This window comes from Amblyomma maculatum, chromosome 4, assembly GCF_055883805.1.
Source record: "Amblyomma maculatum isolate TAMU_Amacu chromosome 4, ASM5588380v1, whole genome shotgun sequence".
NCBI lineage: Eukaryota > Metazoa > Arthropoda > Arachnida > Ixodida > Ixodidae > Amblyomma > Amblyomma maculatum.
In genome coordinates this window covers 137,813,246-137,834,110 of record NC_139347.1, presented here as the reverse complement: position 1 = coordinate 137,834,110, position 20,865 = coordinate 137,813,246, and the positions used below count along the sequence as shown (strand labels likewise).

Below are 20,865 nucleotides of genomic sequence, written 5' to 3'. Positions count from 1 at the left end.
AGTATAAATAACAGTGCAGCCATCCGTGGTTTCTCTCTGGCTCAATGTGAAGTTAAGATTTTAGCTTACGCGGATGATATCGCCCTCTTTTGTTCGGACAAAAAGAGGGTACTTGAGGCTTTACACTTGACTGAACAGTTCTGAACTGTATCAGGCGCGGCCCTTAATTTAGATAAATCCGAGGGTTTTTGGTTGGGACACTGGGGCACTAGACCAAGCGAGTTTGGAGGCATATGCTGGGACTGTAGTCCTCTTCAGTACCTAGGGGTTCCGCTGCACCAAGTTCGTAACAGCGCAGCCTACTGGGATTCACAAATCGTACCTATGCGGCGACAAACGCAGGCTTGGATGGGTAGGGAACTCTCAGTGTTTGCTAGGCCACAGGTCTGTAACATATTTTTGTTAGCAAAGCTTGCGTATGTCCTTCAAGTCCTGCATTGTGCGAGGAGCAAAGTACAAGTTATACACAGAATATTTGCAACATTTGTGTGGCGCTCTCAATGGGAGCCCATGCGGCGTCACAACTTGTTTCTTCCCTTAGAGTCTGGTGGATTGGGCCTTGTTCACTTGTTTGTGCATCAACTTGTTTCCCGTTTTTTCTTTTTCAAATCGGCAAACCATCCGTTTCTTGTAACTGTGCTCATTAGGCATCTTAGTCCACATTTGCCTTACTTATTCGCACCAACTGGGCAGGCTCGTTAGGGGCGTTTATGGGGATTTCTTAAGGAGGTTGCTGACACTTTCAATTTTCTCGCTGTGCGTTTCTCTGTAGATTACCTGTATAGCCTCTCGAGAAAGCAGATGACCCAGGCTCTCACTGCGTCGTTGTTCCCTACACCGTTGTATCGCCAGCCTCCTCTGGGGTTTTTCGACACCACTGTTCTAAAGCGTGTTAGGCAAATGTGCATTCAGGCAGCTGCAAAAACGTTCTTTTTCAAATTACATACAGCGACGTTGCCTGTCAAGACATTTCTTCACAATAAGGAGATGTTTGTGCCCTTGTCGGTAAATTGTCGTCTCTGTAACGTGCCTGAGACAATTGATCATTGCTTTATTCTGTGCCGTGATGCTATGTTCTTTTGGGACATACTACAAAGAACTCTTAAAAAGGACATTGAAATTACGCCTTATACAATTAGATTTTTGCCTCCTGACAAAAACTCTGTCGTGCCTTACGATCTATTTGTGTTGATGGGACTGTTCAGCTTTTGGAAAAGCCGCATGATCGACAGGCATGCAGAGCCACCAAGATCGTCCAAATCCGTGTTTCGGGAGCAGTGTGCTTTGGTGAGAAGTGTATATGCTGCACGTGAAGAACCTCCAAACTGGATGCCATGTCTAGACGCATGTGTATGTCTCCCAGACTTTTGATGTTCTGATGATTGTGCATTGTCGGGCTGGGGATATGACGGGCTCGAATTAAGCAGCCCGGTAACTTTAGACATGGACATGTTTAAGTAAGCGGAGTTGTTCCTTTTTACGGAAGTTTTTCCATGCAATAAAGAAAAAAAAAAGCGTTGGTGGTTCAGTGGTAGAATACTCGCCTGCCACGCGGGTGACCCGGGTTCGATTCCCGGCCGACGCAGTTGACTTTTTATTTGCTTCCAAGTGGACCACTGGTGCGTGTACACCATACTGATTAGTTTTATTTGACTCTTACGGCACTCGCTCATCCACTCCGTTGTCTGTCATAGCCTTGTGTCAGTACTGTTTCACTGCATAATGCTGTATCTACGAAAATACAAGCGCGTTGGTGGTTCAGAGCCTCCAATTACGGAGACATATCAAGGTGCGATGATGAGGGCGAGGGAACAGCGCCTGTTAGCGGGCGACACGTCCACAAAACGTGCTCTTGGATTACAAAAGAAGCTCGCCAGCAAGAATGACATATCAAAAATAGAATGGAACGGTGTAGTGTATTTAGATAAATCGAATATAGAGAGGGCCTTTTATAAATACTACAGCGGACTTTTTAGTCACACAGAAGGGAAAATCGAACACGGTAATCGACGCAAAACCGGATGGGACCATCTTTCTTGGAGACCAAAGCAACCGGAGAAGCCCATAGACTGTTAGATGGCTGTATGACGCCCCGGCGAAGCATGTCGTCCACATTATCAGCAATGACTTGGCGCTCAGAGGCTGACACGCGATAAGGACGCTGTCGTAAAGGTGCGTTTGTACCAGTGTCGATTGTGTGCGTAACGACAGACGTGCGACCCAGAGCAGTGTGAGGAAGGTCGAAAGTAGAAGTGAAGTTCTGTAGGAGAGCTGCGAGCTGATCGCGTTGTGCGGGTGGAAGATCTGTGTCAATAGTTTGTTGAAGAACATCGGGTGGTGTCGAAGCGGTCGCTATATCGCAAGAGCTGAGAACATTAACGTCTAATGAAGTAGGCATGGCAGGAAGAGTATTTACAAGCGCGGGATCAAGTTCTTCAATACGACCGAGACACTCGCCGCGTAGCAGGACGGACGGGCACGAAAATGGATTTGAGACGTACATTGCACAAGGCCGTCTTCGAACTTGAGGACAGTAAATGGAAGCAGGAACAAATAACCCTTCGTTAAGGGCATAATGGTTTAATTGCTGCTATAGTTATTTACTACAGCATTTCTTGAGATGTTGGTGCTGTTGGAAAAGATGTTATGTCAAAGAAATTCTGCACTTAACACAAATTGAGAAGAGCACTTTTTATTCATTTCTTTAGAGTTCAGGATACTTAAATCCATGGTAGGTCAGAGACGGAAATGTCTTTCTGATCATCCATACGGCACATGCCGGTATAACCTTCCGGTTGCCTTGGCCAAGCCGGCCCCACATCCACCTTGTGGACTGTCGATATGCTGTGTATCGATATTTTCTGTAATGAATGAATTTACATATGTATGCTCTTTTTCTGCTTCTCTGCAACATAGAAGCCTATAGACATTAGGAACGCAACAGTCATCATTGTGCAGCATTATCACTTAATTTCACAGTTCGAAAATGACTGTCATGCAACTGCACTATCTTATAGGTACAGCTCAAGAGCTTATGTGGCATATGTGATTTTTCAGCATTGTCAGCACACACTTGTATTGTGAACAAAAGTACAAATATCCCTGTTTTGTAAATTAACTATTACTTGTGTGCATTGAAGGATGAAATGTTCTTTCTGGGATGATGTCCATTGTTTTCTTAAAATTGCCTTGCCAAGTGAGAGCCTTGAATTATATCCACAGGATAGGCTGAATGACAAACAGTGCTGGGTGGTTTTTTGAACCATTTACAAACCAAGATACATATCATTGCGGCTTGTGCAGGTGAGTTTTTCAGCAAAGCAAACAACATTTGTTTGTTCCAGACCTTGGGATTGGACAATTAACTGAAGTGAACTAAGCAACCTATTTTTAATTCTGAGGGGCAATATTGCAAAATAAAGGCCCGCAGCAACAATGGTAAGCCCCATTTTTTATTTTACATCTGCAGTGTGGTTAGAAATCACAAGTGTAGAAGGTGTGCATTTGATGGCCCACTGAGTTGGCTTCCCTGCATTATTTGTGATGCTAGAAGTATATGTATTCGTTAAGTAGCAATTGTAATATATTGTGAATCTGAAATGGTGGAAAGCCAACTGTGAAACCTTTATTTTATATATCCCAGCATTTATTACAATATTGCTTTTTCAGTTGAAAGTTCATATAGTTCATTTTAATTACTAACAAAGCTCTACAACTTATATCACATCTGTAGGCCTTGCTGTACAGCTTGCCTGCAGAAACCGCGGAGAAGCGTATCACTGGTGCTTCTAAAATAGTTTGTAAATGGTTTAAAACATATACAGCTGCGCGTAGGCATGACAGTTTATTTTTAGCCTATAATATGCTCGTGCGAAATTGCCGGCCTGGCTGGAGCTCCGGCGGGCGCAAGTCAGTTTGATTAAAGTTGTTTCGACTCGCTAATGAATTGGCTGTTCCCGCCTTGCTCGGCGCTGGGCGACCGTGAGTAAGCGTACGTTGCAGCTAGGGAGCGACACATACATGCAGTAGGTCATCCTTGAACAGAACAGCGACTGGCGCTGAAAGCATTTTAACTGCTCGCGAATAGCATGCCATGTGCGTGTTTGCGCAGCACCACGAAATGGTTCACTTACTTGTGAATATCCACTTCTGGCTCTTCACCCCTCTCGACGAGTTCGCAATATGCGACTCGTAATACTTTTGTGTCCAGGCACAGCGTAAAAAAATAATCGTCCTCGCATATGCACTGTGCGCTGTGCACTGCGACATGTGCCCGCAGCACACTCGTTCTGTCGCCGTCGGCATCGCGCGGCACCGGCCACATCGACACCTGCAGGAAGATCGCATGGGTGTTTACAGTCATAGAAGAGCAAACAAATATAGGGAGAATGAGGGGCTCGTTATGAGATAAATACGAGGGGACCAACAGGCAACACGTGTTTTCAATTTTCTTTTTCATAAAGGAATACTGAATTCGTGCAGATTATAGCAATAATAGTTGGCTGCCTGTTATATACAAACTCACGCCCTTCGATATAGAGTCGTTATAATATTTATGAGTTGCTGTTTAATATATTTACCAATCTGTGTCATCGCCGCACGCGGGGTCTTCAGGCGGCGGTGTTGGGCCTGCCTCTTCATCGACTTCACCTCGCTGGACTGGGCGACCTCGCTTCCGTTGGAGTGCCCGCGTATGCCAGGATACTCAACTCCTGGCTGCGTCGCAGGAGCTCGCGCTCCGTATCTGTCATCTCGGGAAAGCTCATTTTCTCGCGGAGACGACAGAGAGTGAAGAGAGCAAAAGCGTCTGCTGCAAACCCACGTGGCTGTTGTTGCCATGGAAATGACGCCGTCAAGAAGCGCGGATACTTGCCGACTTGAACAAGCCACCATTGCGCGCAAGCTTCCGCTACGCCAGCATCAGGTCGTGTTTCAATTGGAAGCGCCCTGGTCAGCCTTTGGGAGAGTGAAATGAGCGAGGGTATCCCTCTCAAGGGTGGAGTTTTCGTTTGCTTGTATTTTTAATTTTGTAAAATCAATAACTCGTTTTCATGAACCGATTTCAATTATCTTTCTTTGGTTGATATTGGGACTGCACAAGGAACCTCCTGGAGGCAAAAATTAGCCGCTTGTATAACGTCGCGGTGCCCCTTTAACGTGCACTGACATCGCACAGCACCCGGGCGCCTTGCTTTTCGCCCCCATCGAAAAGCGGCCGCCGAGGCCGGGATTCGATCCCGCATCCTTGGGAACAGTAGTTGACCGCCGTAACCACTGCGCCACCCCGGCGGGGTAAAAAAAAAAACCGTTTAGAGCTGCCAACCTCCGAAGGAGAAGTAAATAAAGCCATAGAAGACCTCAACTCTGGAAAGTCTCCAGGACCAGACGGGCTTGCAACCACTCTTTATAAGGAATTAAAAGACGATTTCGCCCCAGCTTTGACTGCATTATTTAATGAGGTCTATGACAAGAATATGCCTCCCCCCCCCCCCCCCCCCCGTCTTTTCTAACAGCCCATACAATTTTAATACCAGAAAACGTTGACGAAGCCAAGCTTCAACAAGTAACCGCTTAAAGACCAATATCCTTGACGAACACAGATTCTTAGATCTTTATGAAAATTCTAGCTATAAGGGTTGAAACTTTAATGGAAGAATTAGTAGGACCGCGTCAGACCTGCGGCATTAAAGGCCGAACCATATATACTTATATCCACAAGGCCCGGTCTGTGCAGGAGTGTTGCGACGTCTTGTATGAGAGCGTTGCCATGCTCCATCTTGACCTAGAGAAAGCCTTCGACAAGGTGCCGCATGATGTCTTGTAATCAGTTTTAGAGCATGCAAATGTGGGCTGTTATTTGGAAGGGAGTCGCAATGACGTACAGAGGGTGCACGACGCGCCTGATAGTAAATAAGAGGGTGGGTGAGCGCATCCACGTGCAACGCTCTGTACTTCAAAGCTGCGCTCTGTCGTCATTGTTTTTCTGCTTGTATATTGAACCATTTTGTCTGAGCATTATTGAGAGCAGCAGTGTCCGGGGTTTTCGTTTGCATGCAGCAGAAGTCCGCATACTCGCGTATGCCGATGACATAGCCGTCTTCTGTACCGACTACTAAAACATTCGCAGTGTTGTCAAATTTGTGAAGAACTGTTGTTCTGCGAGTGGTAGTGCTGTGAACTGGAATAAGTGTCTGCGTTTCTGGAATGGAGAGTAGCTCACAACTCCTGCGAATTTCATGAACATGCCTTGGGTAACAACCCTAGTGAAATATTTAGGAGTGCCACAGGAAAACTACCGAGACAGTGAGTCATATAGGAACTAGCAGGTTTTAGAAGTACGTGAGAAAGGCCGACAGATGAAAGGGTTCGGTTGGTCTATGTTTGCACGTGCTACGATTTGTTATTTATTTCTTGTTACCAAGATATGGTACGTGTTACAAGTACTGCATTGTTCTCGTCTGAATGTGCAGCAATTTCATCGTGTGTTCGCCATTTTTGTGTGGGGAAGTACTTCGGAGCGCACCCACCAAACCAGCTTGTTACATCGCGTCCGCTCTGGAGGAGTTGGTTTGGCGCATTTGTATTTGCGCCAAGTGGTTAACCGTTTTGTGTTCTTTCGTGATACAAAGGACCCATTTTTCACGAACTGTGTGTCAGGTTAGATGGGAGTGGTACCAAATTTTGTTGTAAGTTCAGCGAGCATGCAAGGGAGGATTTTCGGAATCCTTAAAGAAGTGTACATGTCATGTGGTGTATTGCAAGCCCGTTTTTCGTTTGAATATTTATCAACGTTGACGCGAAAGCAACTTTACAAGCACTTGTGCGATGTTTTTCTCCCGATCCCATTGTACAGATCGTTGTACTGTGCAGGTCCATAGATGTCAGTCCTTAAACGAGTAAAAAATGTGGCTGTACCAGGGGGAGCAAAATCTTTCTTTTTCAAACTGAACCTCCGGTGCGCTTGTATTTACGCAGATACAGCAACGTGCAGTGAAACTGTACTGACACAAGGCTATGACAGACAACGGAGTGGATGAGCGAGTGCCGTAAGAGTCAAATAAAACTAATCAGTATGGTGTACACGCACCAGTGGTCCACATGGAAGCAAAAAAAAGTCAACTGCGTCGGCCGGGAATCGAACCCGGGCCACCCGCGTGGCAGGCGAGTATTCTACCACTGAACCACCGACTTTCTTTTTTTTCTTCTTTATTGCCTGACTTCGGCAGGGACCACAATACACAAAACCACTTACAGGGCACAATGAGCAACCATTAATACAACAATCAGCCAGGAGGGTTGTGGCGTCGTCATGCTAAAAATTCTCTTAGGGTCACTAATCGCTCCAATCTTCCGAGCCACTCGGGAGCTTCAGGAGCAAGTTTCTGAATTTCAATATATATCTATTCATGCCTTCCCGAAAATAGATCCGTGCTGGCCGTGCGTCAGGATCGCAATGGTATCCTGCCATTCTCGAGCGCCAAATACAGTGGAGGGCCATTAGCATAATAAGGTCCAATAGCACCCCATCCTCATTCTCTACTGGCAAGTACCTAATACCATGCGAGTAAAGTGGAAATTCCTTTTTTAAAGTCTTTTGTAAAATATCCCAAAAGTATACCCCTTCCCTACAATGTAGGAAAATGTGGTCTATAGTTTCTGGCTGTTTACAAATTAAGCAATGCGAACCCCAAGGTTAAAATAACTTCTTCCCTTCCAAGAACTTCTTTACTGGCAGCGTTTCCGTGTGTAACTTAAAGAAATAAATTTTTGCATTTGACCGCACCTGCATCGCCTTCACCCGCTTAAGTACGTCGCGTCCTGGTCCTCCACTGTATAAGGCCCTGTACATTGGTATGGGAAGAACTACGTCACACAAATCCTTGTACAGCTTATTCCTGCTAACACAAGATAAATATTCATAAGAAAATCGAACAGACAGGAATCGGACACTCGCGACAACTTCTCTAAAATAACCAAAAATGCGTCCCGATACACTTTCGGTCGAGACAACAAAGTCCGGCAGTGCATTTCCGAGCCTTAATTGGCACACAGTATGCAAAAATGGATCTTTTACATCGCGAACAAAAAGAAATCTGCTGACAATCTGTCGTAGAAATACATGCCCCAAACCCAGTCCACCGTCCTTCACCCGCCTAAACAAACTGGTCCGGCTACATCGTTCCCATTCTGCTGCCCACACAAAAATGGCAAATATCCGGTGCAGTCTCTGTACGTTCATCTTTAAACAATGCAACACTTGCATCACGTACCACAGCTTCGACATAAAAAAACATATTGCACACTGTGGCCCTGGAGAAAACGGACAATTGTGCCCTTTCCACCACTCCACCTTTTCCCGCGTGGCTTGAGTCTGTGCCCTCCAGTACGATTCGCTGTCGCGATAACTATCTAGTGGGACTCCCAAGTACTTTACTGGTGTTGTCACCCAGGATATGTTTGCGAACTTCTCGCGCGTCGTCGTTGGCCATTCTCCGTGCCAAAGCCCCAGGGACTTTGACCAATTAACTTTACTGCCGGAAACCTTTGTGAATTCTTTTACAGACGACACGGCCTCGATTACCCCTTCGCGATTGACTGCGAATACAGCCACATCGTCTGCATATGCCAGCAGCTTGCAATTCGAAGCCACGAATTTTGACGTTTTCCATGATATTTAAACACAGTGTTTCGATGTACATGCAGAATAGCAGAGGGCTGAAAGGACAACCCTGGCGCACCGATCGCTGCACGTTTATGGGGGCCCCCAAACCCTCATTTACAATCAATCTTGTTGTGCAGCTTCGGTGCGCCATGGCCACTCCCTCGCGAATGACGGAGCGTACATTCACATGGTCGAGTATGCAGAACAGGATTTCATGTGAGACACAATCAAATGCTTTCTCCAGATCCAACTGAAGAATGGCTACACAACTGTTTGTGTGATCACAGCATTCAAGCACACTCCTCACTTCATGCACATTGGAAACAGTGGATCGACCTTTGATCCCACACGTCTGGTGTGGTCCAACTAACTGTTGAATGACTGACTGTAGTCTACGGACTAGAATTTTCATAAATACTTTGTAGTCTACATTCGTGAGTGCGATAGGGCGATATGCTGTAACCTGTTGTAACTTATCTGCTTCGTTGTATTTAGGAATCAACACTGTGTGGGATTTGCCATAAGACGGGGGCAATACATTTACGTTGTAGGACTCGTTGTACACGGCTGTCAGTACCGGCACTATTTCATGTTTGTATGTTTTGTAGAACGCCGCGCTTAACCCGTCGGGGCCGGGAGATTTTCCCGGGCTCCATTTTTCTATGGCAAGCTCGACCTCCGACGCGGTTATTGAAAGCTCCAGCCTATCTTTCTGCTCATCATCTAATCGCGGTAAAGCGCCCAGAAACTTTCCTTTGAATGCATTTACTTCCACGTCTTGCTTTGTAAACAGCGTTCGATAATATTCAAGAAACGCCTGCTGGATATGACCGCTTTCTCCAGCTAACGTCCCGCCTCATTCAATCAGTTCAATGTGGTTTCTCTGAGCACTCGTCTTCTCAATTCCTAGTGCTCGTTTCGATGGTGTCTCCCCAGCAGCTATGTCTTGCGCCTTCGCCCGCACAAGCGCACCACGATAGCGCTCTTCTTCGAACAGTTCAATCCTGTTTTTTATTTTCCTAATATCGTCCAGCCATTTACCAGGCTGTTCACTTTCTTTTTCAAGTAGTAGAGCCAGCAAGGATCTTAATGTGTCCTCCTCACGCTTCTCTTCTTGTCGTATACAGCTTGACCGTTCGATTGCTGCTATCTTTATTTGCTCTTTGCAAAGTTCCCACTGCTGCCATATTTTCATCTCCCCCCTAGACTCTCTTTTGTCAATTTCTTCGCTTACTTTCCTACTAAAGATATCGTCTGTAATGAGCTTATTATTTAATTTCCACGTCTCCCATGAAAACTGATTGCCTCGATTTTCTGTCCCTATCCCACACTCCATTAAACAATGATCAGAAAATGAAATCGGTACTACATTGTAACTACTGCATTTTGATATGACGTCCGTAGACACATAAATGCGATCCAGCCGCGCGTGGCTTGACCGCTGGAAATGTGTAAACTTCACACAACGCGATCCTTCTAAACATTCCGCCACGTCGTCAAGGTAGCTAGTGTCTGTAATTTCTGAGAGAGCCTCAGTACTTCTGTCCCTAAACGCTCTTGTACTGGATTTATCGCAGCCTCTCAAGACGCAATTAAAGTCGGCCATGACAATCAGGGATTCCTCACAACTGAAGTACCTTTGTACGTTCTTAAAAAGAGGCTACCCTCTCATCCACAACATTAGGAGCGTGCACACTAATAATGCGCCAATACTTTTTGTTGTACAGAAAATCAACACAAACACACCTGCCCGACGGACATACCATAAGTGCCTGAACCTCGAGTCCGGGTAATTTCTTAACAAAAATGACACAGCCCGCAGACGTGCCAATTGCGTGGCTCACTACTGCAAAATACCTAGACGTGAAACGTCGCACCATGTTACCGGTCTCTTCTTCCCCGTCAACTTTCGTTTCCTGCACGGCCAGGACGTCGATGTCATGCTCAGTTAAAAAGCGGTACACCTGGCCCTGCTTCTTCTTGCTTGCCAGTCCCCTGACATTAAGTGTAGCTACTTTTATCGGAGCCGCAGAAGCCATTTTCATACAGAGGAAAGAGGCCGGTAACATGGTGCTTACCTCTCGCGTCTAGCGCGCGGCTAGACGACCTCTTTGACACTGGAGCCATCCGGTGCTGGCGGCAGGCCTGGCTGTGGTGGCGGTTTGTCGTGGTCTCTCCTCTCCGCCGACACATTAGGTCGCGGCCGCAAAGTGGACCGCCGTCCTTGGCTGGTTTTTGCCTGCGGCTCCTCGACGCTGGGAGCTGTCGCCTTATCTCTCTCAGCACTGGTCTGGGCGTGGGGCCGCTTCGATGGGGCAGGAACACCGGTGGAGCGGGAGGCGCTCTTGTCATGGTTCTGCTCAAACAGAGTCGCTGGTTCTGCTTCCTTGAGTGCCGGTCCGCTTACTCCTTCAGTCGGCTCCTCCAACTGGTTTCCCGCAGGTTGTCCCGCTTCAGGTTTCCGCCCGGCATCGCAGCTGAAAGGTCCTGAAGAGTCCGTAGCGTCGGTTTTCTTTTCCTGTTCCTCAATGCCTTTAGCGGATTCCTCGGCTTCCACTACGTCCATCAGGAGCTCCGCCGTGTCGTCGTTTGACGCGGCACCCATAGCTGCCGCGTAAGTGCGTACACAATCGTTGTCTGCGTGGCCGTACCGCCGACATTTCGTACAGCGGGAGACTTTGCATTCCCGGCGCACGTGACCGGTGCCGTGGCAGTGGAGGCACTGCATCGGGCGTCCAGGCGCCACGACAAGGGCCAACTCTCCGGCGACGCGTACCTGATGTGGCAGGTCGTCCACTTTCAGGCCCGGCTTCAACTTCAGTAGGACAGTCCTTGTCGTAGTCGGCTACGCCCTGAAGTATCCAGTGAAGCCGCAGCTTTACCTGCTGGTCTTCCGGGTCGATGATGAGACAGCGGCGTTTCTTCACTTGCAGCTCCTTGAAGGCGAGCAGCTTCTTTGTTGCCTCCGCACTCCGCAGGGTATCCGCCGAGACATGGTTGATTTGGTACGCCCCCAACGCAACCACGTCGGGGAGCGCACCGGACTCGGCCAGGGCGTCACGAAAATCTTCGACCCGGAAAGGCCTCACTCGTACATCGCCGTGAAGAAAAACAGTGTTTAAAACCACACGACCGGTTGGCAGTGTAGGAAAAAATAATCTAGTAGTCCTTATCTTCGCTTGCATCGATCCTGTTTCCGCGGCCGTCAACGGCCGCTATAGCCGCTCCGTTGGAGCCCATGACCCTGCGATCCGTTCAGCTCCGCTGCCGGAAGCAGAATGACCACCACTGAACCACCGACGCGCTTGTATTTACGTAGATACGGCGTCGTGCAGTGAAACAGTACTGACACAAAGCTATGACAGACAACGGAGTGGATGAGCGAGTGCCGTAAGAGTCAAATAAAACTAATCAGTATGGTGTGCACGCACCAGTGGTCCACTTGGAAGCAAATAAAGGTCAACTGCGTCGGCCGGGAATCGAACCCGGGCCACCCGCGTGGCAGGCGAGTATTCTACCACTGAACCACCGACTTTTTTTTTCTTTATTACCAGTTTTTTTAAGCACACAGCATACACTCTGAATACACAGTAACAAACCAAAACAAAAGGAATGCTAAAAGCACTAGGCACGTTCTGCCTAAAGCGCTAGATTGTAAAGGGCTTTACTGAAGCCAGCTGGTCCAGTACAGGTAGCCGCTCCGGAGAATTGTGTTGTGCACATTTAATTTCTCTCAGGTATACCACGCTCTCGATGAAGTAGTGTCGAGCGGGGTGTACAACGGTTCGCTCATGCTTGACATCCATACGCGTTTTCCATACGCTATGCATACATAATAACGTCAGCATGTCATTCAGCACTCCTTCAGGATCGGCGCATGGCAGATATCGGATACTGAATGGCGTTATTGGCAATTCCTTTTTTAAAGTTCGCTTCAAGATATCCCAGAGGAAAACTGAGTCATGGCACTCCAAGAAGTTGTGTTCAATGGTCTCGGGTTTTCTGCAAATAATGCAGTTAATAGACCAAGGTACAAAGAGCCCTTTGTTTTGCAGCCATAGTTTGACTAGAAGAGTGCCGGAATGCAATTGAAAAAAGAATGATTTTGCACCAGCTCTGATAGGCATACGTTTTACCCTTTTCAGAACGTCCCGTTCAGACCCTACATTATACACAGCGCGGTACACTGGCACTGCCAAAAACACATCTCGCAGATCCTTATACAACTTCTTCCGCGGCACAATTGACAGATATTCAGTTGAGGACTTTGCCTTAAGGATACGAAAAGATAAAACAACTTCCCGCAAAAGGAGGCTTAATGCCACCGGTTTTGAAAAAGCAGATACGACGTAATCAGGCAGTGATTCACGTAATCTCACTTGGATTACAGTCCTAGAAAGGTGTCACTTTGCTCACGCAGAAAAGAAAATCTAGTCACAATTTGCTTGAGAAATAGATGCGTCATCCCAAGGGCCCCATTCCGAACTGCGTGAAACACATTGCCCCGGTTCGTGCGTTCCCATGTGGATGCCCATATAAACGTTGCAAATACACGGTGAAGTTTCTGTACAGACGCTCTTGTCATCGATAGAGCTTGAAGAATATAAAATATCTTGGCAACCAAAAATACGTTACACACAGCAGCTCTAGAAAACATAGAAAAGTTGTGTCCTCCCCACTTGTTCGTTTGATTTTTAACTGGCTGCGTTTCTTCCTCCCAGTACTCTTTCGTGTTCTTGTGCTGATCAAGTGGCACACCAATGTATTTGCCCGGTGTTATCGTCCATCTGATGGTACAAAAGTATTCCGGTGTGTGTTCCCAGTCTCCATACCAGAAACCTAAACATTTAGTCCAGTTAGTTACACTGCCAGTAGCCTTACAGTACTCCATAGCTTCTTTGGCAACTTCCTTTACGCTGTATTGGTCCGCACAAAACACTGCGATGTCGTCAGCGTAGGCTAGGACCTTAACTGCAACATTGAAAAATGTGTACCCTGTAATAGCTTGGCTGGAGAGAAGCCTTAAACAGAAAGGTTCCAAGTATAAGGCAAAGAGAAGGGGTGACAATGGACACCCTTGTCGAACAGAAGATAGCACCGGTATGCATTCACTCAATTTACTATTTATGACTAATTTTGCAACGCAGTCTTTGTAAACCATTTTAACACCATTTGTGATTACACTCCCGACATTTACATGCTCCAAAAGTGCATACAAGATATCATGCCCAACGCGATCAAAGGCCTTGTGCAGGTCGAGTTGTAACATTGCTACGTGATCTTGCATGGCATCGCAACATTCCGATACGGTTCTCGCCACGTGAATATTGGTGAATATAGTCCTGCCTTTAATTCCGCACGTCTGATGAGGTCCTACAAGGGTTGTAATGACATTCTGCAATCTTCTGGCTAGGACCTTCACGTATACTTTATAGTCCACATTTGTTAAACTTATTGGGCGGTAGTTTTCGACACAGAGCAATCTAGCCGCGTCCTCTGTTTTTGGAATCAGTACTACATGGGACTTGCGCAAAGATGGTGGGACAAAGTCTTTCTCATAACATTCAGTTATCACCCGTTCTAAACACACAGCTATTTCTACCTTGAATAACGTATACAAGGCTGCTCCAAGCCCGTCAGGTCCAGGTGACTTATGAAGACTTAATTCATCTATGGCACTTTCGATTTCCGCGACTGTTATTGGTTTTTCCAGCATTTGCTTGACGTCATCATCCAACCTGGGCATGAGTGGTAAAAAGCTCTTGGCAAAGCAATCAAGATCCTTTGGCTTCTAGCTAAGCAAGTCTCTGTAAAATTCGAAATAGGCTCGTTCTACTGGTGCCTTTTCACTAGTAACTTCATTTTGGTACTAAATATTGTTTATCTCTTTGTTCACCGCGTGCCGCTTCTCATTACTGAGCACTCGCTTAGTGGGCGTTTCCCCACACCACAGCCTCTCGGCCCGCGCCCTTATCATCGCGCCTCGATACCTGTCTTCATCGATCACTTCCAGTTTGCTCTTTGTTTCTTTTATTTATTTTTTAATTTTTCCCTGATCGATGCTTTCTACGCTTAGCATATAGTCTAGTTCGCCACGCAGATATTTTTTGCGTTCTCTTTCCTTAAACCGCAAGACACTTGCTCTGTTTATTGCGGCTACTTTAATGTCACACTTAAACAATTCCCAAGCTTGCACAAAGTCACACACATTGCCCAGTAATAGGTTTGTAATACGTTCTTTTACTTGATTAACAAATGTTTCATCATCTAATAATTTATCATTAAACTTCCACAGTTCCCAATTGAATTTGGTGGTTTTCTCCTTTCTACCAAATGTGACCATAACTAAAGAATGGTCACTAAAGCTGACATGCTCACTCTTGTAACTGAAACACATAGGGACAGTCGCAACAGGTACGTAAATGCGATCAAGTCTAGCATGAGAAGTACCTTGAAAGTGCGTATAATTCGCTTGGCCTTCAGGTATGCGCACATTGCCAACGTCCTCTAACTCATTCTCATTAACTATTCTCAAAAGTAACTCTGCGCTAGTGTCACGCACAGATTTTTTGGTTGACTTATCCTCTGGTCTGCATACACAATTGAAGTCATAAGCAATAATATACGCATCTCACATGACAGGTACGATTCGACGTATGGAAAAAACCACTCGCGTTCCGCACGCTTATTCGGAGCGTAAACACACACTGCTCTCGATGGAGTTTCGTCAAAAAGGAAATCACACACTACTAATCTATCCGTTCCACACGTTATCACAGCTTCAACTTGGCTGATAGCCCTGCGGATTAAAATAATGCATCCGGCAGATTTTTGAACCGCATGGCTTACACATACGTTGTATCTGCTGCGAAAAACTTCGACCATTCGATCTGTTTGCTCTTCACTTTCAATTTTTGTTTCTTGTACTGCAAGTAAGTCGATATCATTATCTAGCAGTAGCCTATTTAACTGCTGTTGCCGTCTGCGCGCTGAGAGGCCCCTCACACTAATCGTTGCGACGCGTAGGCAGTTTGAAAAGGACGAGCCATTCTAAAGAAAGAAGAAACCGATCATTCTACTCACACTTATAAGGCAGAGCGACATAGTGATACACCAAAAGTTTCGTGTCGTGAAGCGATGCCAGTTGCACTGTACAGCACAGGTCTCACACGGTCTTTAGTCCCGATCACCGACCGGGACATCACATCTGCTTTGCAAAACTCGCCCCCGGTAAGGCGGAGGCGTTGATGACGGAGTCTTCCGGTCTGGGGGGATGTTTGGCCTCGGTTTGAAGCTTTGACGACGGACCAGGTTGGCCTTCGTCGGTGGCTCCCCGTTGCCGTTCGCATTCCTGCCAGCTTCAAACTCATTGACGTCCTCATGTGCCCGCTTTGCAGGCATGCTGGAAGCCGACGCCATGTCCACGTCTCGAGGTTCGCTCGTGGAAGCCTCCTGCAGACTTACTGGCGTGTTTGGGGCAGAAGGTTCGTCTCCCTTCGCCTCTACCTCAGTAGTTGCGCCCGCAGCAATTGGCGTTGCTTCTACAGTTCCATCTGGAAGCTCCTCCACCGCCGCGGCTTTTTCTAGGGGCGTTTCCTCGTACTTGGCCTCTTCCTTGCATTCCAGCGTCATTTCCACGGAATCAGCTGCGTCCATCGTTGTGGCGCACCACTGAACCACCGACGCGCTTGTATTTCCATTGATACAGCGTCGTGCAGTTAAAATGTACTGGCACAAGGCTATGACAGACAACAGAGTGGATGCGAGAGTGCCGTAAGAGCCAAATAAAACTAATCAGCATGGTGTACACGCGCCAGTAGTCCACTTGGAAGCAAATAAAAAGTCAACTGCGTCGGCCGGGAATCGAACCCGGGCTACCCGCGTGGCAGGCGAGTATTCTATCACTGAACCACCGACGCTTTTTTTTTCTTTATTGCATGAATATGTACAAATACATCAGTAAAAGATCGTTGTTGCCATGCCCCTTCCTGACAACCGTGTCTAATGGACTTTCATAACCACAAGTTCGCCCATCAAACTCAAGACCTCCTCCGCAGCGTCTTGCTGCTTCAAAATTTCTTTTAGTTTATACACTTGTTCAACAAAATAATCACATACAGATCGTGCATCGACATCACAGTGTCTATAAGCCATCCTACTCCTCCAAATACTGTGAAGGCCCAATAGCATGATGAGCTCATACTGAAAATCATCATTAACAGTTGTCAAGTACCGAATTCCACGTGGCGTCAATGGCAGGTCTTTTTTAAGTGTCCTTTGTAACACATCCCAGTAAAACACCGCATCCCAACAATCCAGGAACGCGTGCTCAACTGTTTCAGGTTTCCTACATAGTAGAGAGTTTGAGCCCCAAGGTATAAAAAGGCCCTTTTCTTCCATCCATGTATTGACTGGGAAGGTTCCTGTATGCAATTTAAAAAAAAAATGTTTTTACGCCCTGTGCAACAGTCATGTTTTTAACTTGTTTGAGGACATCTTTCCCTGGGCCTTCACAGTATAAAGATCTGTACAAAGAAGCTGGGAACAATTGTGAAATAAGATCCTTGTACAGTCGCTTAGGTGGTACCGTCGCTAAATACTCTACAGAGTACCTCACGCGCAAAAACTTGAACGACCACAGCACTTCTCGCAGGAAGCGTGACACAGTGTATCCCCGAGCACAGCATGAAGAGACTATAAACTCTGGAATTGCACTGGATAGCATGATTTGCATAAAGGTTCTCAGGAATGCATCTTTTTGGTCACGTAGGAAACAAAAGCTTAAAAACATCTGCGGCGCATATAGATGCATTAGAGACAACCCTCCGTCTTTAACTCGCTGAAAAAGATTATCTCTGCAAATTCGTTCCCAGTTAGACGACCAAATGAAGACCGCCAATACACGATGGAACCTTTTGTATATTGCTTCGAGCACAATACAATACTTGAAGTAAATACATTATTCTTGCCACCAAGAATGTATTGCATACAGTCGCACGGGCGAAAATAGAGAGGTTACGTCCCATCCATCCTTTCGTCCTTTCCCGTATTTCTTCCGCTTTTTCATTCCACTAATTCGTATTTTCCCCTTATTTGTCCAATGGGACTCCCAAATAAACTCCGGGCTTTGTAGCCCATCTTATCCACAGAAAATTTCCGGTTCCTTTTCCCATTCCCCGTGCCAGACTCTGAGACTTTTCTTTAAATTAACAGCACTACCAGACTGCCTGCAATACCTTTGTGTTACTTTCAAAGCTTCCGAAACGCTTTCGCGATATTCACAAAAAGTCGCCACATCTTCAGCGTATGCCAATATTTTCACTTCACATACTCCCAGCTTAAAACTACGGATGTATTCGTTAGAAAATTACCATTCTACACAATGGTTCCAAATATATAATATATAGCAAAGAGGAGAGGAGACGGTGGACAACCCTGCCACACAGATGCTTTTACATCCATTCTTTCGGATAACACTTTGTTAAGCATAAGGCGTGTAGAACAACATGCATAAGCCACTTTAACTCCTTTCAATACAACGGCACCAACACCAATATGTTCCAACAAACAGTAAAATATTTCATGAGACACACGATGAAATGCTTTTTCGAAATCAACTTGAACCATGGCCACTCTCCTGTTTACAGCATCGCAGAACTCGAACACACTACGCGCTACATGAATATTATTAAATATGCTTCTGGTCTTTATCCCACATGTTTGCTGAGGTCCAACAATATCTTTTATAATGTATTGCAATCTCTTAGCTAACATCTTCATCAAAATTTTATAATCAACATTTGTTAACGTGATCGGTCTATAGCTTGTTACTTTTAAAAGCATGGCTGGCTCATCAGTCTTGGGAACCAAGTCCGTATGCGCGTTGCTAAACGACGGTGGCAGATAACCCACATCAAAGCACTCCTTGAAAACCCTATAGAGCATGATAGATAACTCACTTTTAAGGCTCTTGTAAAAGGCCGCACTCAAACCATCTGGACCCGGGGACTTTCCGACATTCAATTCATCAATGGCTTTTTCTATTTCCTCCACACTTATTTCATTCTCTAACTCTTCAGTAACTTCTTTGCCTAATATTGGCATCAGATGCAAAAAGGTGTCTCTAAACCCTTCTTCACTTGGTGCTTTGCTCGAAAACAGCTCACGGTAATGTTCCACGAAGGCACTGGTAATTCCGTCTTACTCATCATGCCTCTGCCCCTTGCATTCAATAACCGTTATCTCGTTCGCGCGCGCATATCGCTTTTCATCAGCGAGGGCGCCTTTTGTTGGCGTCTCGCCACCGAGCCATTTTTCCGTGCGCGCTCTTATCGCAGCGCCTCTGTACTTCTGGGCACCCAAAGCTTCTAGCCTAACTTTGATGCCTTTTATATCATGCATGAACATACCCGGCATTCGTTCTTCTTCACACCCTAAATATTTTAAGAGCTCTTGCAGTTGCTTTTCTTCTTTCTTTTCCTCATACTTAATAATGGAAGAGCACTCAATTGCATTCATATTAACCTCCTGTTTAAATTGTTCCCAGGATTCAATACAGCCTGTTTCGCTCTCATAAAAAATATCAATGCTTTCCTTAACTTTTCTTAAAAATAGTTCGTCTTCTGTAAGCATCGAGTTTATTTTCCATAAGTCCCAGTTCATTTTTGATTTACACGGCTTCGTTCCGCCCAGCGTGACCGTAACCGTTTGTTAGCTGGATTTAGAGTATGGCTTATTGGAAAAAACGGCTAAAAGTGTGCACCCTAAACGTCCGAGGGCTTGCCTCGAGACGGAAGCAAGTGCAGTTGAACCGTTTGTTGAGCGAACTAGATTTAGACATCGTAGCCATACAAGAAACAAAGGTTGAGGATGAGCAGCAAACAGATAATATGGTGTTTGGTTTTCGGTCACGCTTCAATGTTTGCGTAAGCCATGCAGTCTGTTTGTCGGCAGGTTGCTGTCTTTTACTGAGGAAAAATGTAGGCATAGCAGTGGAGCAAGTAATAACTTGTGCAAGGGGGCTTTTCGTCGTGTGCGACATCAAGTACGAAACCTGTGCGGTGAGGGTGGTGGTCCTGTATGCACCAGTGAACCACCGACGCGCTTGTATTTCCGTAGATACAGCATTATGCAGTGAAACAGTACTGACACAGGGCTATGACAGACAACGGAGTGGATGAGCGAGTGCCGTAATGGTCAAATAAAACTAATCAGTATGGTGTACACGGACCAGTGGTCCACTTGGAAGCAAATAAAAACTCAACTGCGTCGGCCGGGAATCGAACCCGGGCCACCCGCGTTGCAGGCGAGTATTCTACCACGGATCCACCGACGCTTTATTTTTTCTTTATTACCGACTTGGCAACTACAAAGAACGATGAGAAGTCGCATGGATTTAAAAACCTTTCTTACAGGTTTCTTGTGATAGAATGGATTAAGTGACATGAGCTTGTCCAAGACTGGCAGCCATTCCGGGGGTTCAGATTGCCCTCCGAAAACATCCCGCGTGTACATTACGCTTTCAACAAAATACTTATGGGCTGGGTGTACGACAACATGCTCATGGCGAACATCCATTCGCGTTCTCCATATGCTGTGCATACACAAAACCATTAATAAATCACTGGGCACTTCTCCTGGCTGGGCGCATGGAAGGTAGCGTATGCCAAACGGCGTTATTGGTAAGTCCTTTTTAATAGTACGCTGTAGCACGTCCCACAAAAAAACTGCATCGTAACAATTAAGGAAAATATGCTCTATGGATTCCAGCTTTTTGCAAATTAAACAGTCAGCAGACCAAGGCACGAAAAGGCATTTGCTTTCCAGCCATGGCTTCACCAGAAGAGTGCCGGTATGCAATTGAAAAAAGAAAGATTTAGCGGACGATCTGATGGGCATTCTTTTCACTCTTCTCAACACATCCCGCTCCGGACCCAAAGCCTATACAGCGCGATAAAGAGCCACAGGTGAAAAGGTTTCCAATAAATCTTTGTAAAGCCGCTTTCGCGTAACAGTACACATATACTCATTCGAAAATCTCGCCTTCACTATTTGGAAGGACGCGACAACTTCGCGAAGAAAAGCACTTAGAGCCATTGTCCCTGTAGACACAGTCGAATCTACATATTCCGACAGTGAATCATGCAATCGCAATTGGATTACCGTTCTAAGAAAAACATCGCTTTGTTCGCGCAAATAAAAGA

General features: G+C 46.1%; 1 protein-coding gene and 1 non-coding gene across 2 annotated transcripts; both read right to left on the bottom strand.

The window, feature by feature from the left end:
- Positions 1-2,704: 2,704 nt before the first annotated feature.
- On the bottom strand, positions 2,705-4,766 carry LOC146192936 (uncharacterized). The gene is made up of 3 exons (XM_084600484.1): positions 4,656-4,766; positions 4,134-4,330; positions 2,705-2,861 (listed from the first exon to the last, which is right to left on the bottom strand). The coding sequence occupies exons 1-3, from the start codon at positions 4,764-4,766 to the stop codon at positions 2,705-2,707; spliced, it is 465 nt and encodes a 154-aa protein (XP_084456610.1).
- Positions 4,767-19,926: 15,160 nt separating this feature from the next.
- TRNAC-GCA (transfer RNA cysteine (anticodon GCA)) lies at positions 19,927-19,997 on the bottom strand. Its single transcript has one exon. It is a non-coding gene; the product is annotated as a tRNA-Cys (tRNA).
- Positions 19,998-20,865: the final 868 nt, after the last annotated feature.